This window comes from Hypomesus transpacificus, chromosome 9 (assembly GCF_021917145.1).
Source record: "Hypomesus transpacificus isolate Combined female chromosome 9, fHypTra1, whole genome shotgun sequence".
In the NCBI taxonomy this organism is placed as follows: Eukaryota; Metazoa; Chordata; class Actinopteri; order Osmeriformes; family Osmeridae; genus Hypomesus; species Hypomesus transpacificus.
This window is the reverse complement of record NC_061068.1, coordinates 5579076-5598970: the sequence shown is the minus strand read 5'-3', so window position 1 is coordinate 5598970 and position 19895 is coordinate 5579076. Positions and strand designations below refer to the sequence as shown.

The window sequence follows — 19895 nt, the reverse complement described above, 5'->3', positions numbered from 1 at the left end:
TGAAAAACAAATACAAAATCACAGCTGCTGTTAGAGAAACTACAAAGAGCATTTCATAGAGAACTTTTATCTCAGTTTGTGTGAGACCTGTCTTATCACAGTTACCTTTCTGCTTGTGTGTTACTCCTCTGAGCTCTGTTCACAATGCGGTAATTCAACAGTGTCACACTATTCACTAGCTGTAAAGCTCAGTCTAACCTTGCTTTCTCACCCCCGCAGTGCAAGAAAAGGTGTTATTTTGGCTCATCATGCACTTCACTATACTCCCTCTCTCCTTCTCTCCCTCCATCCCTCTCTATCTGCTCCGTCCTCTACTTCTCTCCCTCCCTCTTCTTTCCCATCTTTTTTCTCCCTCTCCCTCTACCTGCTACCTGACTAGGCCGGTGACACGGTGCCAGAAAGCGCCGAGTGTGGCGAGATAATGTGCTTTCTCCTCCAGCAGTCTCCGAGATAGCTCCCTGTCTCACTCGGCCTACCAGAGGAGATGATACCCTGATTAAAACGAGATGTGAAGTCAGAAAACATTGATCACACAAAATGCATTTCACCTCAGCCCTGTGTCCCGAGTTATGGGAGCGATTAAAAAGTCATGAGGAGATGTTCCCCTGAGCCACAGCTGGACCAGGAGAGGGAAGGGGGGAGGGAAAGAAAGGGAGGTAGAATAGGATGGAACGGAAAAAAAAGTATTTAAGAGCTCCGGGCAAGTGGAGCGTGAAGAGAGGTGAGGAAAAAAGGAGGATTGAAGGGAGAAGAGAGGACTGAAGGAGTCCCTTGGATGAAAGCAGGGAAAACCCGCTGACACTCAACAGGGGGAACCAGCTGACCGCTAGGTGACTCCCACCAAAAATAGGAGAGGCCCAGGTTCTGAATCAAATATTACCTTTGACCATCAAACTACAACTGGTAATTAAGTTGAAAATTCAGTGGACTTACACATGAGCGGGTTAGAGGGAGCTCCAGTACTGTGTGCCCAGGAACAAAAGAAGATGAATCATGTTGCTGTTCATGAGCTCACTCTCTCCCACTCTCTTTTCATTTTAGAGATGGGAGAGAGAGGCTAGCAGTCAACAGCACCTGGGCTACAGTGCTCTTGAAATAGACGAGAGGGAAATGTGCAGAGGAGCTCATCCAAACAAAGAACATAAGGCCCGGCGCTGAAACATTGACAGCTTTTGCCATGCTGATTATGATTAGATGCAGAGACAGAGAGAGTGATACAAGTGGAAGGGAAAAAAATTCTGTTCCAAAATGACCCAGGAAGAAGCTTGTCCCATTTGACAAACAATGACATCGGAGGGCAAATAACGTCTAACCCCCCCAACACACACACACACACACAGAAGACGAGGATTTGATCATGGCCCAACAGAGATGAAAAGTGCCCCCAATAACAGCTGCTGTCCCTCAAAGTATATGAGTGACCATTTACCAGGAGTTGTTGTTGACCATGGTGGTTCTACTCTAGGAAATGGAGGCAGCAAATGGCCGGGGAGAGAAGGGAAACCTCTCACATCCTTAACAATCCCTTCCTGCCCCCCACTAGTTAGCACTCACACACACACACACACACACACACCAAGGTGAAATAGCCCTATCTATAAGCTAGCAGACAACACACACTCGCAAAAATAATGTGGCAGAAATAAACACACATTGTTGACTAAAATGGTGGTTCCAGCACAGTATTTCAGAGAGACCCCTACAGTGGTGTACAGTCCATTCTACTGTGCTGTAGTCAATGAAGAGCCTTATGTTTCCCTTCCATTTCTACTTAGTCTGTCCACTACTTGAGTTAGGTCCTAAAGAGACAATTTCTGTAGTCCATTACTGCTGATGAATTGGATTGAGACCGGTGGACTGGTGTGAATGAAGAGCTAAACAGAGAGCCTGACACAGCCCCTGGGCAGAGGAGCAATGTACTGCCTCAGCCTTTACACTCATTACCATACACAGACCAAGGTCTCGTCACTGCAGCCTACTATAGACACACACACGTTCACTGACACTGCCCCTGTTCCTCCCCTGAGTCCATGCTCCGTGTCGTTCAACACCACAGGCCCACGTCGATGATATTTCCAGGACAACATCTTGTTGGATAGAGAAGGTCTGTGTAAATTTGGTCTATATATAGACAACATCAGACGACTCCTTGTTTACATACCGTTCATTCAGCCAGAGGCATTCTTTGGGCCCTGGTAGCGATCATGATGACAACCCTTGTGATGATTTACAATGTGATGTTTTATCTCAGATGGACATCACTGTCATTGGGAGGTGATTGGCTGATGCAGACCTTGCCCTGTCAACACAGGTATTCACAGGGACAGTCTGTTCATTAGACTTCGTTATAGGGTAACACACACTGCAGTGTGTCAAAAACACTGCAGTGTGTGTTACCCTATAACTCTTTTGGTTTCAAAAGAGTGGGGCTAAAGACGTGACACGTTGTGTGGTCCAAATTCACCCACACAAGAACACACAAACCTGAGAAAATCTCAAAACTGCTGTTTTTTAGGTTTTTAAAACTGAGGAAAATGTACTGTGTCAAATGTGTAACATAGTATACATTTATACTATGTCATGCACTGGACATACATGACATAGTATACAGTATAGCGTACATTTGACTCTGGAAGATGTATCTGTGTTTAGAAAGGAATGAGAGAAGAGGTGGACACAGTGTTGATGCAGGCAGCAGCATCCTGTGGGTGTGTAGAATTACATTGTCTGTCATTGCTCTACAGGAGAGACGTCCTGAGACAAATTGCTAACGTATAGAATGGCACTAGGCTTAATTATAGATCCTCACTGTGCTGTGTGTGTGTGTGTGTGTGTGTGTACTGTATATGGCCGCCTCGCTAAATTCTTCTTCCGTCACGCTAAATAAATCCAGGACATTACTGTGCAACCAAGTTTCATATTTAATTGTTAAGCTTCATGTTTAAACACTATTATGACTTCTGCTATATTTGAGCGGTGTAGCACTGTGGTATACAAAAGGTATGTCATTCAGTCATTCAACCAAACTGTAGTCAAGCTAGGATCATTTATGTGAGGAATATAACACCTATTTTTGTCCATGTGCTCATTTAAACAAAGGGAAACTAATCTGCACAGCACTGTTACCTTGTGCAATACAATACAATGGAAATAAGCTGTTTTAAATTTATTTAAATGTAATTCAGATATTTTCGAGGTGTGAATATTCTCAATAAAATGTACTTTGCAACACTTAACAAAAGGCACCTACCCTTTACCTCTGCTTGTTACCTGAAAGTAGTATTTCTGTAATAGTGAACATTTATACCTCTGATATTCCAGTGGCACTTAATCATCATCTGTGCGCATTGATGATAATGAGCACTTCAACATTTACCACAGAGCTAACCGCTACTTCTGCTGCAGTCTATAACGTGTCACAGATTGCACTGTAAGCACATGCTCCACTGACAGCCTTTGATTTGAGCCTAATGAAAATTAATCTAGCAGCGGTATTCAAACGCTAATTGTGTAATTACTTCTGATAAACACATACCTCAGACACACAATTGCGTGCTCATTCCTAAATGCACTCTTACACAAGCACACGCCCGTGCATGCAAACAACCCAACATGCGCACACACACACAAACACATGGGTACTTAAGTAAAAACTCTGGGGGAAGAGGGACTTCGTTTCGATGATCACATGTATTACTAAACATGTCCTAGTGTATTTTCTGTGCTATTTAAATTCATGGAAAAACGGTCACATGTGCATGTGCGATGCTGCCACACGTAGAGCCAGATCACAGCTTTGAGTGAACATTCAAAGAGTTAGTTAACATTTACAGAAATGTTAGAGTTATATCAACAAACAGGATGATAAATACATATCTGTATGTTTTACTCATGCATACTATGATCCAGGTAGTGTAGGGCAGGTCCGACCTGTGGGGTATCCCAGCCCCTGTCCTCATCAGAGGTTCCCAGATGGTCTTTTCAAGGCAGGTACCCACAGCCCTGGTACCAGACCTTAGCCTGGTACAACTGTTATCCTCACTACCCTAGCACAGGTTTACATGCACCGGCGATTTATTGAATACCTGCAGCTAAGGGTGTAAACTGCTATCTCATGTTTGAGAGCTTGACAATTTAGAAAACCCAACCATTAAGTGTAACTTTGTAAATATAGATTGACGAGTGCAAAGAGATACGAGGGGAGCATGTTCCTGATAGCAGCAGAAAGAATTGCTTACAAAGCAAGAGATGCATCACACACACACACACACAGACACACACACAGACACACATGTAAACACACACGTGCACACACACACTCGTGTCTTGAACAGATCTGGGCAGACCTTGATAGCTGTAGCTGGGGTGACTATTGCAGATGAGTGACACACATTCACCCCCAGCCCATCATCACTGGCAGGGGAGAGATGGCAAGCTTTTAAAAAGGTTAATGTATTTACTGACAGGCAGACTGGGAGGACGGCCTGCTCGTGAAGACCCAATGACAGGAGCTCGTTTAACCGATCCCTACCCGCCATTACAGCGTCTCCCTGATCAAATGGATGCCATCTGTCTGGCTGGGCCACAGCGACAGCAGCAGGACAGGCTGCCTGATGCACACACACACACACAACACACACACACACCAGCAGGCCATCTGATGCAAATGGCTGACAGAAAATTGTATTTTGGGATAGGATGGCACCTAGCATCTCACTAGAGACTGTGGGGTAAACAATGATAGATGACGGTCATCGTACAGGGGGAAAAGGCTGATGAGCCAAATCTTTTCCCAGCCAATGACTACTTTTCTCCTCTGTCTTTTTGCTGGGCTTGGGCAGGTGTCCTCACATGGAAATCACAAAAAAACAATCTCCTGTTCTGAAGACACACAAGCACACAGGGGACTGGGATACAAACAGGACAGTCACTGATTCACAATGAGGCACAAGAGGCTGCCAAGCCCTGGATATATTTATGTGTCACACCTACTCATTTTGCTCTTCACCGTTTTATATCACTACACCAACTCATCTTGCCAAATTCTGTCTGAAATGAATATGTCACTTAACAACCCGGCTCAAAAAAAGCTTTTCATAATCATACATGTACTGAGGAGTGTCCTTATGAGGAAGCGAGTTCAGAGAAGGATCTTCTGCTAAGAAACCAATTTCCCCCAGGTTGGAGTACAGTGTTCACAGAGAACCCATAAGACTATATGAGAGCTTGTATTCTCCAACCAATATAACTAACATTAGAGGCAGGGGAGAGAAGGAGAGGGTCCAAAATGTCCATCCAGATTTTTTGCAGGAACGGCAGGGAGAGAGAGATAGAGAGAGAGAGAGAGAGAGAGAGAGAGAGAGAGAGAGAGAGAGAGAGAGAGAGAGAGAGAGAGAGAGAGAGAGAGAGAAAGAGAGAGAGTGAGACAGAAAGAGAGAAAGAGAGAGAAAGAGAGAGAGAGAGAGAGAGAGAGAGTAATAGAAAGTGGAAGAGAAAGAGGGAGAGCTCTTCCCAAAGAGAAGAGCCCATGACGCTGCTGTTGGATAGCATTAGCAAGGCAAGATGAAGAACTTTCGTCTCCTAAGTCTCATTTAGATTGCATTCATTGATTCACTGCTCGAGTGGTGCTCGAGTTTATTCAGAGCATATTCGCCACATGCCACAGGGTAGGTGCGGTGCGGGATCAACTATCACATGGCCCTGGAGGATCGCTAAACTCGTCCTAAAAATAATGTTACCACATGCTTTCTGTGGGTCAAGTCAAATAATTGCTCGTTGTCAATATCAGTTCAAGCATGGCTGCCAAACATAGCACATCTTCACACTATGGTGGTTTAAGCAGCTGTGCTATTCATGAGGGTGCACACCGAGTGATGCCAAGGAGAGAAAGATTGTAAAACACAGGATGGTGAAGAAAGGAAATTAGACTGAAAACGAAAAAGGGTGAATAGGCTTTTGCAATAAATGTGCTGAGGCAGTTGTTAAAGATCCTGCAGATCGCTGAGGCATGACAACATGATGACACAATCACACCTCAGTAAGTGAGTGACTGAAGATGATACATTTCCTATCTGTTTAAGTTGGCCTGAGGCATATCTCTATGGCACACACAGCTGCCACTGTCACACTATGTCTCTCCACAGTCCCCAGGCTCACACACACACACACACACACATGCATGAAGATGCACACAATATAATTTCGTGTCAGTCTCTATGTCACAGTGTCAGGGCGGAAAACATGTCCTGTCAGAAACGAATATTTCCAGACCACTATAACACACTCCCCCACTCTAATGAGGCCTGCAGTGAAATTCTCCTCTAGCCTGCACCCCACACCACACTTCTCTCTCTTCCTCCACTCTGCCCACATCATTTGGCCCCTCTGTCCTCATCCCCTATCTTCCCCATCTCTCACAGTCTCATTCATCCTCCCACTATAGCCCGAACTCTCTCACCATTCCTTTATCCAACCAAAACTTCAGCAGTGGAACAAACTGTCAAAGCATGTGAGTGTGGAGCCCCTCCAGTCTGCCTCTGTTTGGGTTCTGGCTGACATTTCTAATTTGCTGGAGAACTCAGAGGCATCGTCTCCATCTACCCTCTCGTGTGAATCACAAATAAATTCTAATTACCTCGCCACAGCTCGATCGTGCACAGAGGCACACAAGTGACATACTGTGCGTGATTGTTGCGACAGGACGCACCCAGCTCATATGCTATGCATGGCAGAGAACAGCCACTCTACATGATAGCATGTCTGCCAGGGAGTTTTCTGGCCTCTGGTGTATGGGTCACTTTGCCAAACAGGCTGATTGTGTTCCTTTAACACTGCAATGGGAACAAGTCTGCATGAATGTTAGTATGAAAACGGACATGATAGGTCTTTGTGAAGGACTACCGCATTAACACAAGTTCCTGTTGGACGATCACTCCTTAAATTCAACAGCCAAATTGTACTGGATGGAAGCTTGTGTCTTTGTTAGGGAGAGCAGAGCTCCCACAGCACCTTGCTTCTCCTCAGACAGTCTAACCCCACCATCACAGGCCCCACAGAGGGATTTACTGTGCGAGTTTTCTTTGATCTGCACAGTGCTGCAGTTATACTGGGTAAAGCCAGGGTAGGACTGGAGGAGAGCTCAGAAAAACATGGCTAAAACATGGCACAGCACTATCCTGTTTTGATGTAGTCACACACCGTACACATTATCTGTACCTTTCTGCCCCCAATCCAGGAGCATAACAAATCTGTCAGATTTTATTTTATGAACGTGCACCAGCTTGGAGGCCTTTCAGAAGGTATCTTGTCAAGGACTTACCTATCCTTTTTGTGTCCTTTTTGCAGTGAAGACAGCATTCAGGTGGATTCAAAGGGCACTGCGCGGTGGTTTTTGCCCAGACTGTGGGAACTTCTTGGACAATGCACATCAGAACATGCAGAACTGAAAATCGTATCCAGCCAGCTTGACCTGTGGTTCTTATAAATAACATTGCATTTAAATACCCACTGCCAGGTTTGCTTAATTGCCCATGCTAAAAATGTAGTTTTACATTTGTTTTGGGAGCCCTGCAGAGCCATAGACCCTAGCGGTGACACATACAGATGTTTGTGGATAAAGAGTGTGGGGGCAGGGGGTTAGGGGTGATAGTGGGGTGGGGGGTGGGGGGTTGGGATGGGATGGGGGGGGGGGGCTAGACAGATGGGCTGAATGTATAATGACCAGACAGAGAGGAAGAGGAGGAGTCCTCTGGGTCATTAGGCCACACAGTCAGACACACAGCGACAACACCCCGTTCCTCATTCTATCACACTGCCAGCCAATCAGTAACAAGCCAGCGATAGAGCAGGAAGCAACACAATGGAACATGCTCTGTCAGCTTGGCATGCAGCTGAGGTGTTCTGGCAAATGGAGATATATTACACAGACCTGCTTTCAACACAGCCTCAAAAATATATCTACTTTCAGAGCAGCAGGCAGGTCTTGTGTCTGGGAACCCCCTGACAACATCTCCCTGTGGGATCAGGTCTCCAGATGATACAAAAGATGAGGAGACAGTCCAACGCTGCTTTAGTGACACTGCTTAGGTACAGATGGACATATCAGACATGACAAATAGTGTTCTACACCCTGCTTCCGAGCACTCAGGAACCTTCCGTTGGTTCGTGTTCATGCTTTGTGACAAGCAGAAATGTATTCAAGAAAGCGGAAAGAAGTGTCTTTATTTTCCAATCTTACATCATACAACATTGCATTTGACATCACTGTTCGAATGAAAGTACAGTGGGTTGAATTTCCAGACAAGTACATCTCACAGTAAGGTCTGTAATTTCTCTTTTGTTCTGCTTACACAGTTAGAAAGATGGAATGTTGGGGGAGCTTTACAAACGCCAGACTTGAAAGGCCAAACTACAGATCGTAACTATAAATATTTCTGCGGTTAAACCGGGAACAAGGAGATACGATCGATACAGACCTGAGGCCAAATCTAGTTTGTTATCAGTTGTTCCATCTGTGTTTATTTTAACCTGTGCGATGGAGATCTCCGTGGCAGAACAGTGGGTGAAGTTTTCAGTTGCTCGCTGCCTTTCGAAAGAAGTTTGGACGGCAAAGACAACGGAGGTCAAAACACAACAACGAGAGACGAGTTCTGTCATCTTATTGGCTGTCTGCCCACGTACCCCTCCAAGGAGAAGAGTTGTTGCTGTGACTAAAGAGTACATTGAGAACGACCTCTCTGATTATTTATACCCATTCACAAAAAGTTCAACATTTGAAAGGGTATAGGGAAATGTGCACACATTTAAATGGATTGTGCGAATAGAAGCAAATTGGTACAACATTTCAAACAATCAATTTTCACCAATTTTCACCAAGAAAATGAGGTCCTGCGGCAGTGAGTCCTCGGCTAACAAAACACGAAATGAGTAACACAGGTCCCCCGCAGTGGCTCTAAATGATGGTGCAAAGTATCCCTGCTGCATTTCAATGACCTGCCTGTGTCTCCTTACCTCATTAACATACCGAGCTATTTCTGTTCAGCCAAGTCTAAAAAGAGGCCAGAAGTGGTTGCAAAGCGGTTTGAGACAAAGCTCCATTAAGGATTTACAATAAATGTCATCACACTTTTCCTACGGTTGTACGCTACGGTGCCAAGTGCTGGATAATCTCTGTCCTGGACGCCCCATATCTGTGACAGTGGAGAGACCCCTCCCTCCTGGATTGGAGATTTGGCTCGTCTTCTCTTGTTTGTTTTTCACCGGGAGTTGTGGAATAAGCAGTGTGTGATCAACAGAACCTGTCTCTTTCTGACTTCACAGACAAGATAAGAAACAGGATCTAATCTGCTAACACGTAATTTCACAAAAAAAACATCAAAGTACATGCAGTGAAGAGCCAGTGATAGGACATTACTTCTCAGTTAATACTACTAATCTTTCAATCTTGCTACAGCGGTATAAAATGTGTTCAATAGACCTGAGAGATTATAAAACTACATATTATCTCCATTTGTACCTTTATTAATGGAATCAGGAACACTCAAATAATAACGATCGCTCATACATCTTAGCAATTATTGAATAAGCAAGGTAAAAGCTTTGAAATACACTACTGTAATTCAACTCTGACTGAGTATAGTGAGTGACGAAGCAGAAAGAGTCAGAACTCAAACATAATTCAACACAGGCCCTGTATTAATTCAATATGAATATCAGTGGGACCTCCACCTAGTCGGACTGAGATGAATCAGCGTTTCTAAGAGGTAAGAGAAAAGAGATGGTATGAGGCTCATATAAAGTGCCAATTCAACCTCTATCCCTCCCTCCCCCCGCCGGCCATAAAAACCAGTGTAATAGGATTCCTAAGCTTTTCCAGTGACTGCTTCCACTATCACACAGACATTTAAGTGCACTAATCCATGACAAATTGTCTCATCTGATCCATGACAAATCGTCTGAGGGGCAGATAGAGACGAGGAGATTGGGGGGTGGGGGGTGGGACAGAAAAAAAAGAATCCGGTGAGAGAGAGTGGTGTTCTGCACAGGAATGATCAGTCGGTTATAGTCTGGCTTTAAAAAGGTTGCTTTCATTATCTCGAAGGGCATGCCGTGCAATAGAGAGTAAGAGCCCTTACCGATGAACCCTCTACTAAAGCCCTCAGTTTTCACAGCAATTATAACCCAATGTGGAACCAGATTAAAGGCTTTGAGGTTTGGAGCTCAAAAAAAGATGGCTGTCTCAGACGGTACAGAAGAAAATGAATGTTTCTAATTACATTTGTGTCACTTAATATTTTGCTTCATCGGCGAGCAATTCAGTCTCTAAAGCAGTGCATTGTTTGATTTTGAGTAAATGCAAAAATGTTGAGGGGTAATCTTTTTTTGAAAAAATCTTCTGCTCTGCTTTCTGCCACCTCATCTAGAAAGTTGTCACAATATTTTTTAGACCCGCAGTCCTTACTGTGCTCAGGGTGGTAGCAATGTGTGTGTGTGTGTGTTTATGTGTGTGTGTGTGTTTATGTGTATGTGTGTGTTTATTTGTTCAATGTGTTTCCACATGAAAAGACCTTAAGTCATTGCTGCCAACCTGATCAAACATTTCCTTTTTATCTACTGCGCAAATCTGATTAAGTCACCATCTATTCAAGTGAGCAAAATCTAATTGAATACTGTTTCCATCACCAATTCTCACACTAATTAGTCCCCACAATCAAAAGTGGGTGTAAAATGTTTCAGATTTGTAGCCAAGCAAATGCGAAAAAAAATCCTCTCAAGTTGCATTCAGTGACACAAACTGTGGCTGTATGCAAAGGTATCTGAACCAAAATGGCAAAAACAAATCAGTCACATATATTCAATTTATGCTGGGAGAAGCTACATTCAGTTTTAACACTGGAATCCTACTGAAGTGTCTTTCTTTTTAATGTCATAGTTCAGACATGTTAAGAAGAGCTAACACCACCATCGCAGGCAAAGGAAGACAACCTGGAAACAAGTCTTTGAGAATTTGGAAGTTTGCGTTGGTTCAGATGATTGCCAAAGGTTCTCAAACAAACACTTGAGATAAACCCTCCATCTTCCAAAGCAGCCGCTGACGGAAAAATCAATCAAGCGTTCAGATGTAAGTGTCTGGAATTCAAGCTAGTCCTCATCCTCTCTTCTATCCAGATCAATGGTCATCAGCACACACACGCCTACTGTATGTCCAAAGCACATCAGAGGAACATACAAAACACTTTCCTTTTCAACAAACAGCTAAATGTTATAACACATGAAGCTCAATGGCCACACCAACATAAGCTTTCAACCTTGTTCGTGTACAGTGTACAGTAGTCATTTTTCACTATTAATCTCATTTAATTTGAAGATACTTTAAACTGTGTGTGGTTATTTCTGTCATTGATAATCATAGTAATCAAATATTTATTTCTTCTGCCTCAGAAGGTTTCCCAGATTGAGGGAGTATTGCATATTATGGCACACTGAACATTGAGCTAATTAAAACGCCTCCCAATCATCTGTGATTAGGTTAGTCATTGTAATACATTTCAAATCAATGATTTAAATCATTATAATAGCATTGCCTTGGTAGTAAGGGTTTCCTCTTACAAACCATCACATCCTCTATTTTATGCTTTGGATCATATATTATTTTCCCCATGTAGAAATCATTATGTTGTCACGGTAACAAGTGCACTGTGCCCAGTACTCCTCTGTGGCCATTGTCTGCTACAGTTTATCACCATACCATGAACATGCATATCTCAAAGACAGGAAAACCAGATAAACATTCTGCGACATAAAAATGAAACTGATTATCAAGACAGGACACTGCATCAGACAGACACCCAATTCTAAAGCAAACAGTCCCATATGGATGTTCAGCCCTTGGACAGTGCGTTCCGACGTGACCTAGACAAGACTCCTCCACAGCAGTCGGACGTCTACAGGAGCAGGCCTGGCAGGAGGCACTCGTGTGTGCTGGCAGGTGAAGAGAGAAGTGGAGCCGGGCCTGAGCGCCACGTCACATTCAGCTCATTTGTCAATGTACTGGATTATTTCTTGAGAGACCAGAATTGGCTGCCCGGAATCGGGCCGCCATCAATCTTCCGCCCGGCGGAGGGACGGGAGGGAGGCTGTGGAGCAGGGGCTCATGGGAGAGGAAGTGGCGCTTCTTCCTGGGTAGGTGACGGAGCAGTCAGACGTCTCGTTACTCACTCTGAGCCTCGGCAGTGACCACCCGATTTGTCATGGAAATATTACGATAAATATGTGAAAACAAGCTGAATCCTTATCTCCAGTCATACTTTTTGGGATTTATGCATTGTACAGTGTCTATTCTGTCAGCTCAGTGTTGCAGATGGGAATAAGCCGATTTTTAAAATATTGTTAAATGCCTGAACAGGCTTGAGGATTACATTTGTGTCTAATACAACATGACCTTCGCTTCATCTGCTTTGAGATCTATCCACAGCCCCCTGTCTGTGTGTCCCCGCCTGTTCAGCTTCATGTGGTTTTATAGGCATTCAACCATGCTCCACACCCGAACCAACAACCACCATTCACCTACCCCTATAAAAGACTGAAGCTCTAGTCATCAACTCTGCTCATCAATGCCCAACCAATAACCATCAGCACAACCTATAGCTAATGAGCCTAAAGTACCAGTGTGCTGTAATCACAACACTGTTCAGAGATTGAGTGCTGCTTCTAGAACAAGACCAGCATTCACATTGCTTGGTTAAATCTATAATGAGAGAAGACAAAGCAATAATAATGGCAAACCACAAATGTTCGTTTTGAGTATCATTAATATCTAAAATCTCTTTACGAAATGTTATGATAATGGTGCATAGGAAGCTACTTTGGTAGGGTTACTGTGAAATGTGCAACAAAAAAAACTATTATTCTCACACTCGTACATGAGGACAACTTTCCGATCCTTATCATATGACATATAAATAATGTTTCACATCTGTTCTTTCCTTTTTAATTATACAGTAGCAACCCATTCAACGGCATTGGATTTCTGAAACATTTCAAACATGCATTTATCACTGTGAGATGTGCTCTCTGTGTATTGCTCTTTAGGATATCTGTTTCTGCTCTCACTGAAACGAGATAGCAAACTCAAATTATAAAATCAATTCTAATTCCAATATTCATCATAGCATTTCAATTCCGAGAAAGCAGCTCTAGTTAGACCAGTTAAGGCCACAGCATTGGAGGAAGATGGATGCCTACTTCATCTCCTTAAGAAACCATGACCTACGGTAAATAGAACTATTCAGTTTCACAACTACAGATGAGTGTCCTCATTACATCCACAGTAACGAGGACCCATTCATGTGGGGGTTCAATTATTAGGTTAGCAAACATCAACACATCCTACAATGCTTATGGATGCAATACAGTGTGACTGTCCATTACTTACCTCATCTATCATTGTTTGGTCTTAGTAAAGGTTTGTTTTTACGGATATTTATTTGGCTCATGTTAATTATTGAAAACTGAAAGCTTTGTTCTCATAAAAATATCAATGAAAGCAAATTAATGTCTTAAATAAAATTCATTAACCAAGCTCTGGGAAGTCTAGGAAAAATCTTGCATTAAATGACTAATAAAGAACTAAATTATAATAACTTATTCTTATTTTTCCTGGACGCTCATTCACACACTCATTCACCTACTCGGGTTCATGCATTTTTCTTGCTTAATCCCCAGAGAAAATGCCACACATTAATGGTTTCAGAACGAGTGTGTGTGTGTGTGTGCGTGAGAGAGAGAGTTCATGAAATCTTTCACATAAAAGAGCAGGTTTTCTGACTTGCTTAGACCCTGGCCGGCTTTTCTCTTTGTTTTCACGTGGACCTCTGCATAATTTAAAAGACACTCACTGTAGGGCATGCACTTCCCTGTACATCTCAGGGACCAAGCTCTACTAGGCCCCTAAAAAACCTGGAGGCAAAGTTTTAAAAAATTCATTTGGAGCTTTCTGTCGCTCATCTCTCAACCTCTTGTTCCAATTAATGAGAACAGAATGCTTTTAGGTGAGGACTTTCTCCCTTAAACAATCTAGAATCCCACTGTGTCAGCTCTTCCACACCAAAAGTAAGCCAAAAACCATTCCTTCAGCCACCTGCTTAAAACCCCCATTGGTGTTCAGCTATCTTGTCGCCCATCACAAGTCACCAGAAATCAATGGCTGTTTATTCCACTGCTGTGCTTCAATTACCGGCTTTCTCCCTCGATGATACAACACAGATAGGAGTATGAAACAAGCTCAGATAGCATCAATGTTTAACAGGCATTGGAATTTGCCGAGCCACACTGAGTTTGAAATACTGTCATTGTCAGCAGCTTCGGGGAAAAAGTCATTGTTGAATAAAACCAAAAGAACAAAATACTTCCCCTGTGCAGCTACCAAATACACACCACCACGGCTTAGGAACGCTGCTCCCCCTACATTAATGCAGGGAACCAGACCCACCTCAGTGACTCCCTTTCCCGTTCTCCCTTGCAGTGGAAAAAGAACTGGGTTTAATTGCTGAATGCTTCCGGCGAATGAGAGAGAAACATAATTGTCATTTCCATCTAAGCCACAGTGATCAAAGCCGCCTCCAACTCTTGGCATACTGATGGGGATTTTTGCCTAGAGCCAGTCCTATCTATGTAGCAGGCTGATAGATTCAGGATGCCGCTGCAGTCAGACGCGGAAAATCCTCTCCTCCTAGGTCTCTGTGTTAAAAAGTCTTCTTTGTCTGGAGGAGGAGGAGGAGGAGGAGGAGGAGGAGGAGGAGGAGGAGGAGGAGGAGAGGGGGGGGGGGGGGAGAGGAGGAGGAGGAGAGGGGGGGGGGGGAGAGGAGGAGAGGAGGAGGAGAGGAGGAGAGGGGCGGGGGGAGAGGAGAGGAGGAGGAGGAGGAGGAGGGGGAGGAGGGGGAGGAGGAGGAGGAGGAGGAGGAGGAGGAGGAGGAGGAGAGGGGGGGGGGGAGAGGAGGAGAGGAGGAGAGGAGGAGGAGGAGGGGAAGGGGGAGAGGAGGAGGAGGAGGAGAGGGGCAGGGGGAGAGGAGGAGAGGAGGAGAGGAGGAGGAGGAGGGGAGGGGGGAGAGGAGGAGGAGGAGGAGAGGGGCAGGGGGAGAGGAGGAGAGGAGGAGAGGAGGAGGAGAGGGGGGGGGGGGGAGGAGGAGAGGAGGGGGAGGAGGAGAGGGGGGGGGGGGGGGGAGGAGGAGAGGAGGAGAGGAGGAGGGGAGGAGGAGGAGGAGAGGGGGGGGGGAGAGGAGGAGAGGAGGAGAGGAGGAGGAGGAGGAGAGGGGGGGGAGAGGAGGAGAGGAGGAGGAGGAGGAGAGGGGGGGGGAGAGGAGGAGAGGAGGGGAGGAGGAGGAGGAGGAGGAGGAGAGGGGGGGGGGGGAGAGAGGAGGAGGAGGAGGAGGAGGAGAGGGGCGGGGGGGAGAGGAGGAGAGGAGGAGGAGGAGGGGAGGAGGAGGAGAGGGGCGGGGGGAGAGGAGGAGAGGAGGAGAGGAGGAGGAGGAGGAGGAGGGGGTTCTAACCTCTGATTAAACCAGCAGCTGCAGCTCAGCAAACATGGAAATCAACTCACTCTCAAACATCCACTACAAAAGCAAAGACAGCGTGTCATTAGCATGCAATTCACCACAGAGCAACCATTGATGGAACGACACAACATAAGATCATTTGGAAGACTAGAACTCGGGGGTCAGATGGCTGAGCGGTTAGGGAATCAGGCTATTAATCAGAAAGTTGCCGGTTTGATTCCTGGCCATGCAAAATGACGTTGTGTCCTTGGGCAAGGCACTTCACCCTACTTCCCTCAGGGGGAATGTCCCTTTACTTACTATAAGTCGCTCTGGATAAGAGCGTCTGCTAAATTACTAAATGTAATGTAGAACTACAGTACTCCCCTTTCACAATAACAAATGAACATCACAAAGGAGAGGTAGTGTGTCCCTGGGATGAGGCCAGGGCACAGTTACAAGTATGGGTAAAAGTAGCTATGGGTATGGTACTCACCCAGGTACTGGATGTCGCTACGCCCAGCCCGGGGCACGTGGTGCTGCTGGATGGTCTGGTAGAGTGTAGCCTGGCACAGCAGCAAGAGGCCCAGGCTAATCCACACACACAGTAACCAGGACATGGCAGGGACACCTCTAACCGTGGCAAGAACATGTACAGATATGTAGACAGACAGACAGACAGACGGACGGACAGAGATGGAGAGGACGAGAAAGAACAACTCAGTCAATCAGGTTATAAATCAGCCGCGATGGACATGAGAAGATTTAACTAAATAGGATTGAAGATTTAGCTAAATTGATCGCAATGCAAGGTTGGAGCGAAAGAGAATAAATGTATGAAATCTTGGAGTGACATTGAACGAGATGGGGGTGGAGAGGAAACAAAATGATTGTCTGGGGAGACAGACACAAGGGCTGGGTTTCCCAGATTCGTTAAGAAGCTCTTAATGCTAAGAGCTTCTTAAGAACGTTCTAAGAGCGTTCTAGCGCTCTTAGAACGTTCCTAAGAAGCTCTTAGCATTAAGAGCTTCTTAACGAATCTGGGAAACCCGGCCAAGGTCATTCTTGTCAGGTGTCAAAAGTATCCTTGACAAATGTTAGAACAATGTAAAAGATTAATTAAATGTAAGGTCTGTAAAGTATGATACATAAGTACCTTAACATTTCGACACCAAGAGTAAGTTATTACAATGTGCTGCAACATGAATCTGAGTCAAACGTCTAGAAGAGACGATAATTATCTTTCATTAAAGGGGGAATTATATGTCAGGCCTACTGAACACAGGATGTGAAGAGTCATATGAAGGCGTTTTGTAGGGCCTATAGAACGAATAGTTTAAAATCACGTTGTCATTATATAAACATGCAACAGTAATAGTATGCATAAGATTAAAGACGTAATTTAAAAATGCCCCCTCAAATGACATTGACACAGTCAGTTACTGAATATTCAACGGGCAGAAATTAAGCATTTAATTATTTACGGCATATTGTAATCCCCTCTCCTGCACTAAATCTCTATAATCCTCAGTTTTGTCGAAATGTAAACTGTTCCCCCGGGTAAGCTTTTTACGGTCTGTGTACCTCTGCATATGAAGAAGAATAAAAATTCTGGGTGAACAGACAGGCACGTCGGAAAGGGAAAATAAGCTGTTCTTTAACTCTATCCTCCTTTTGGTTCTGCTTGCGCTGAATATCGGCACGCATCCGATTCAAAACAAGAATGTGTCGCGTTATCGACAACCCACACGAACAGAAGAAAAAGGAGAGTAGAAAAAATTGTATAATAACGCAGGCCTGGCGGACTGATAATCTTGGTTGTGTATTTTAACGTTGCAGGACAACTTCAGTTATTCGATTAGTTGATGTCCTTGTTTTGCACATTGCTTGTTTGCTACTTTGAAAACGTACGGGTTCTAGCTCGTGTGCTCTTCGATTAAGCAATCATGCAAGCGTTACTTGACTCGCGCATATGTTCTTTCAGTCGTTTACAATTAATTTTATATTCTGATTAGACCATACCTTCACATCGCAATCAATTCGGTACAAGTAACGATACATGTTACATTGCCGGGCTCTTCACGTGCATCTAGTGTACTGATAATCTTCGCAGAAAAAGAGCGCACGTTGCCTTCTGCCACCACAACGGCTTTCTTTCAAAATGTTTACCGAAGTGACATCCTTTTTTCAGTTAGATAGCATATTTAGTCATTGCCTCGGTATATCGAAATAATCGGAATATCACATTCACTCCATAAATATTAACATTACGTTGAGGTCTCCTTTCCTCATGCGTCATTGCTAAATCTCGATCTAAAATTACAGGCATTTGAGAAAGATGAGAAGAGCAGGCAGTTTGGGTTTGGACATCCAACTTGCTGTAACCTTGGAATCAGTCACTTAGCCTACGTGCTGTCACAACGATATGTTTGAAACATCTGCCCTACTTAAATGTAGGCCTATATAAAACTTTAAGGACTTTAGTAAGGGAGATCAAATGTGACCAGTAGGCTACAAAAGTCCATGACACACTATACATTCATATACTTCTGTGTTTCAATCATATGTTTAATTAATGACAGGTAGGATATAGTGCAGGCTTAATCACATGCGTTATTCACTCAGGTGTTTTCTCTTGACTGGCTTCCGCTGATTCACTCTAAAAGCATGTACTCCATACTGTAGACTAGCAACACCTTCTCCAAGTTAACAAAAGATTATTACAATGCACCTTCAGCGTACACAAAAGATCCTGACGCCCTTACCTGGGTGGTGTGATCAGAAGAAACGGATCCCTGTCAAGATCAGCGTTTGTCCAACAGACTCACTAGACAGTCTTAAATCCATCCATAGTCTGTAGACAGGGTTTCCAAGGGAAAGTTCCAGGTCCACAAATGAGCAGGATAAAGGGGAGATGTCGCTCTGTTGTTACTACTCCCTCCCCTGGCCCCGCTTGAATCAGTCCGTCTGAAATCCCTGCGTGTACAGATGCAAAAAAAAAAGAACAAAAAAACCTTTCCAGCCACGGGACCAGTCACAAAGTAGGAAAGGATAGAGGGCTGATCATGTCACCTTATGTCAACCACAGATGGCAGCTCCTTCTCTTTCCCCTTTCCCTTCTGTCTCTTGTACTGCTCCTCTGGAGGTGAACACTCTCGTGAGGACAAGGAGTTAATTTGCCTGCTCACTTCCCCTCTTACACGCGTACAGCGATAGGCTCCAGTGAAACAACTGCTCTGTCTTCTCCAGGCTCCGTCCCCTCATTGAGAAGCTGCACTGACTCTGTGAGGCTCAGCCCTCTCCAGTGCACTAAGTAGAGTGTGTGTGTGTGTGTGTGTTAGAGTGTGTGTATGTGCTACAATACAGCCCGGTCTGAGAGAGAGGGAGAGCTCTGAAGAGAGCCAGATCACATGTCTTAAAGCAAGACTGCCCACTTCTGCATTGAGATTCTCTCGTCTAATGAAGCTCAGTTAATAAACCCCCGCCTCCCTTTTCTCTTCTGATACTATCTACTGTGTGTTGTACAGCTGGCAAATGTGTGCATGTGTCTGCACTGTTGTGTGGAAGAAAGCCGAATGTGTCTTTTATACTCTTTGCCTTTCAGCGCTTGGAGAGATTGAAATATGCTCTGAGCACGGTGCTTTTAATAGAAGTCAGCTTGTCTCATTCAAGCTCTGTAATCACCACATGATCCTGTGCCGGCTGCTGTGCTCATCTGACTGTTTTTGTGGTGCCAATGGGGCTTTTGTTTCTCCACCAGCCCCTCTGGTGGTCTCACACGTCCCAAACAAAGTTGCATCTGCTGCAGCTGGCCCAGAGACTGAGCACAGTCCCCATGTTCTCTGACAAGCTGTGTCTGCAGGCTCAGTGGGAATGACTCCACAGCCAGACAGATAGAAACGAGTGGTGTTGGATGAACTAGGGTGAAAAATAAGAATGGAAGACCAGCACAGAACATGTGTAGCAGCTTAGTTTTAGCCATACCTAGCCTGAACCAGCAACCTACATTCCAATCCCACATGCCTGCCAGGGCTGAGTGTTACATGCTGACAATTCACTGAAAATGAACCCAAGTTATGTACCCAAGAGCCCAGCGGAGGCAAGAAGCTGTTCGTGGCTGAGTGAGTGAAATTGTGTGTCTTTGTTTGAGATGTGCCTTTGTGCATGTGTATCGTAATGTGAGTTTACCATTCAGGTACATGTCCACTTGTTTATTTGTTGATGGTCATCCAATAATTTGTGTTTGTGTGTGTGTTTGCACAGATCACTATGTTGGTGCGAAAGCTGTAAACACTCAGGCTGCACTAGCAGAATCTCAGCTCCCTGACAACTGGTGCCCAGATCCTGTGGGTGGTGTGTTGGAGA

General features: G+C 44.6%; 1 protein-coding gene across 2 annotated transcripts in view; it reads right to left on the bottom strand.

Annotated features, from left to right (window-relative positions):
• The window catches only part of LOC124471077 (chemokine-like protein TAFA-1), a 90811-nt gene extending 72010 nt beyond the window's left edge, over positions 1–18801 (bottom strand). For both annotated transcript variants that reach the window (XM_047025405.1, XM_047025406.1), the window contains exons 1-2: positions 18296–18801; positions 16027–16163 (exon numbers count right to left, since the gene is read on the bottom strand). In XM_047025405.1, the coding sequence (XP_046881361.1) occupies positions 16027–16150 (124 nt within the window). In that variant the 5' untranslated portion in view covers positions 16151–16163; positions 18296–18801. The remainder of the gene's footprint in view (positions 1–16026; positions 16164–18295) is intronic.
• Positions 18802–19895: the final 1094 nt, after the last annotated feature.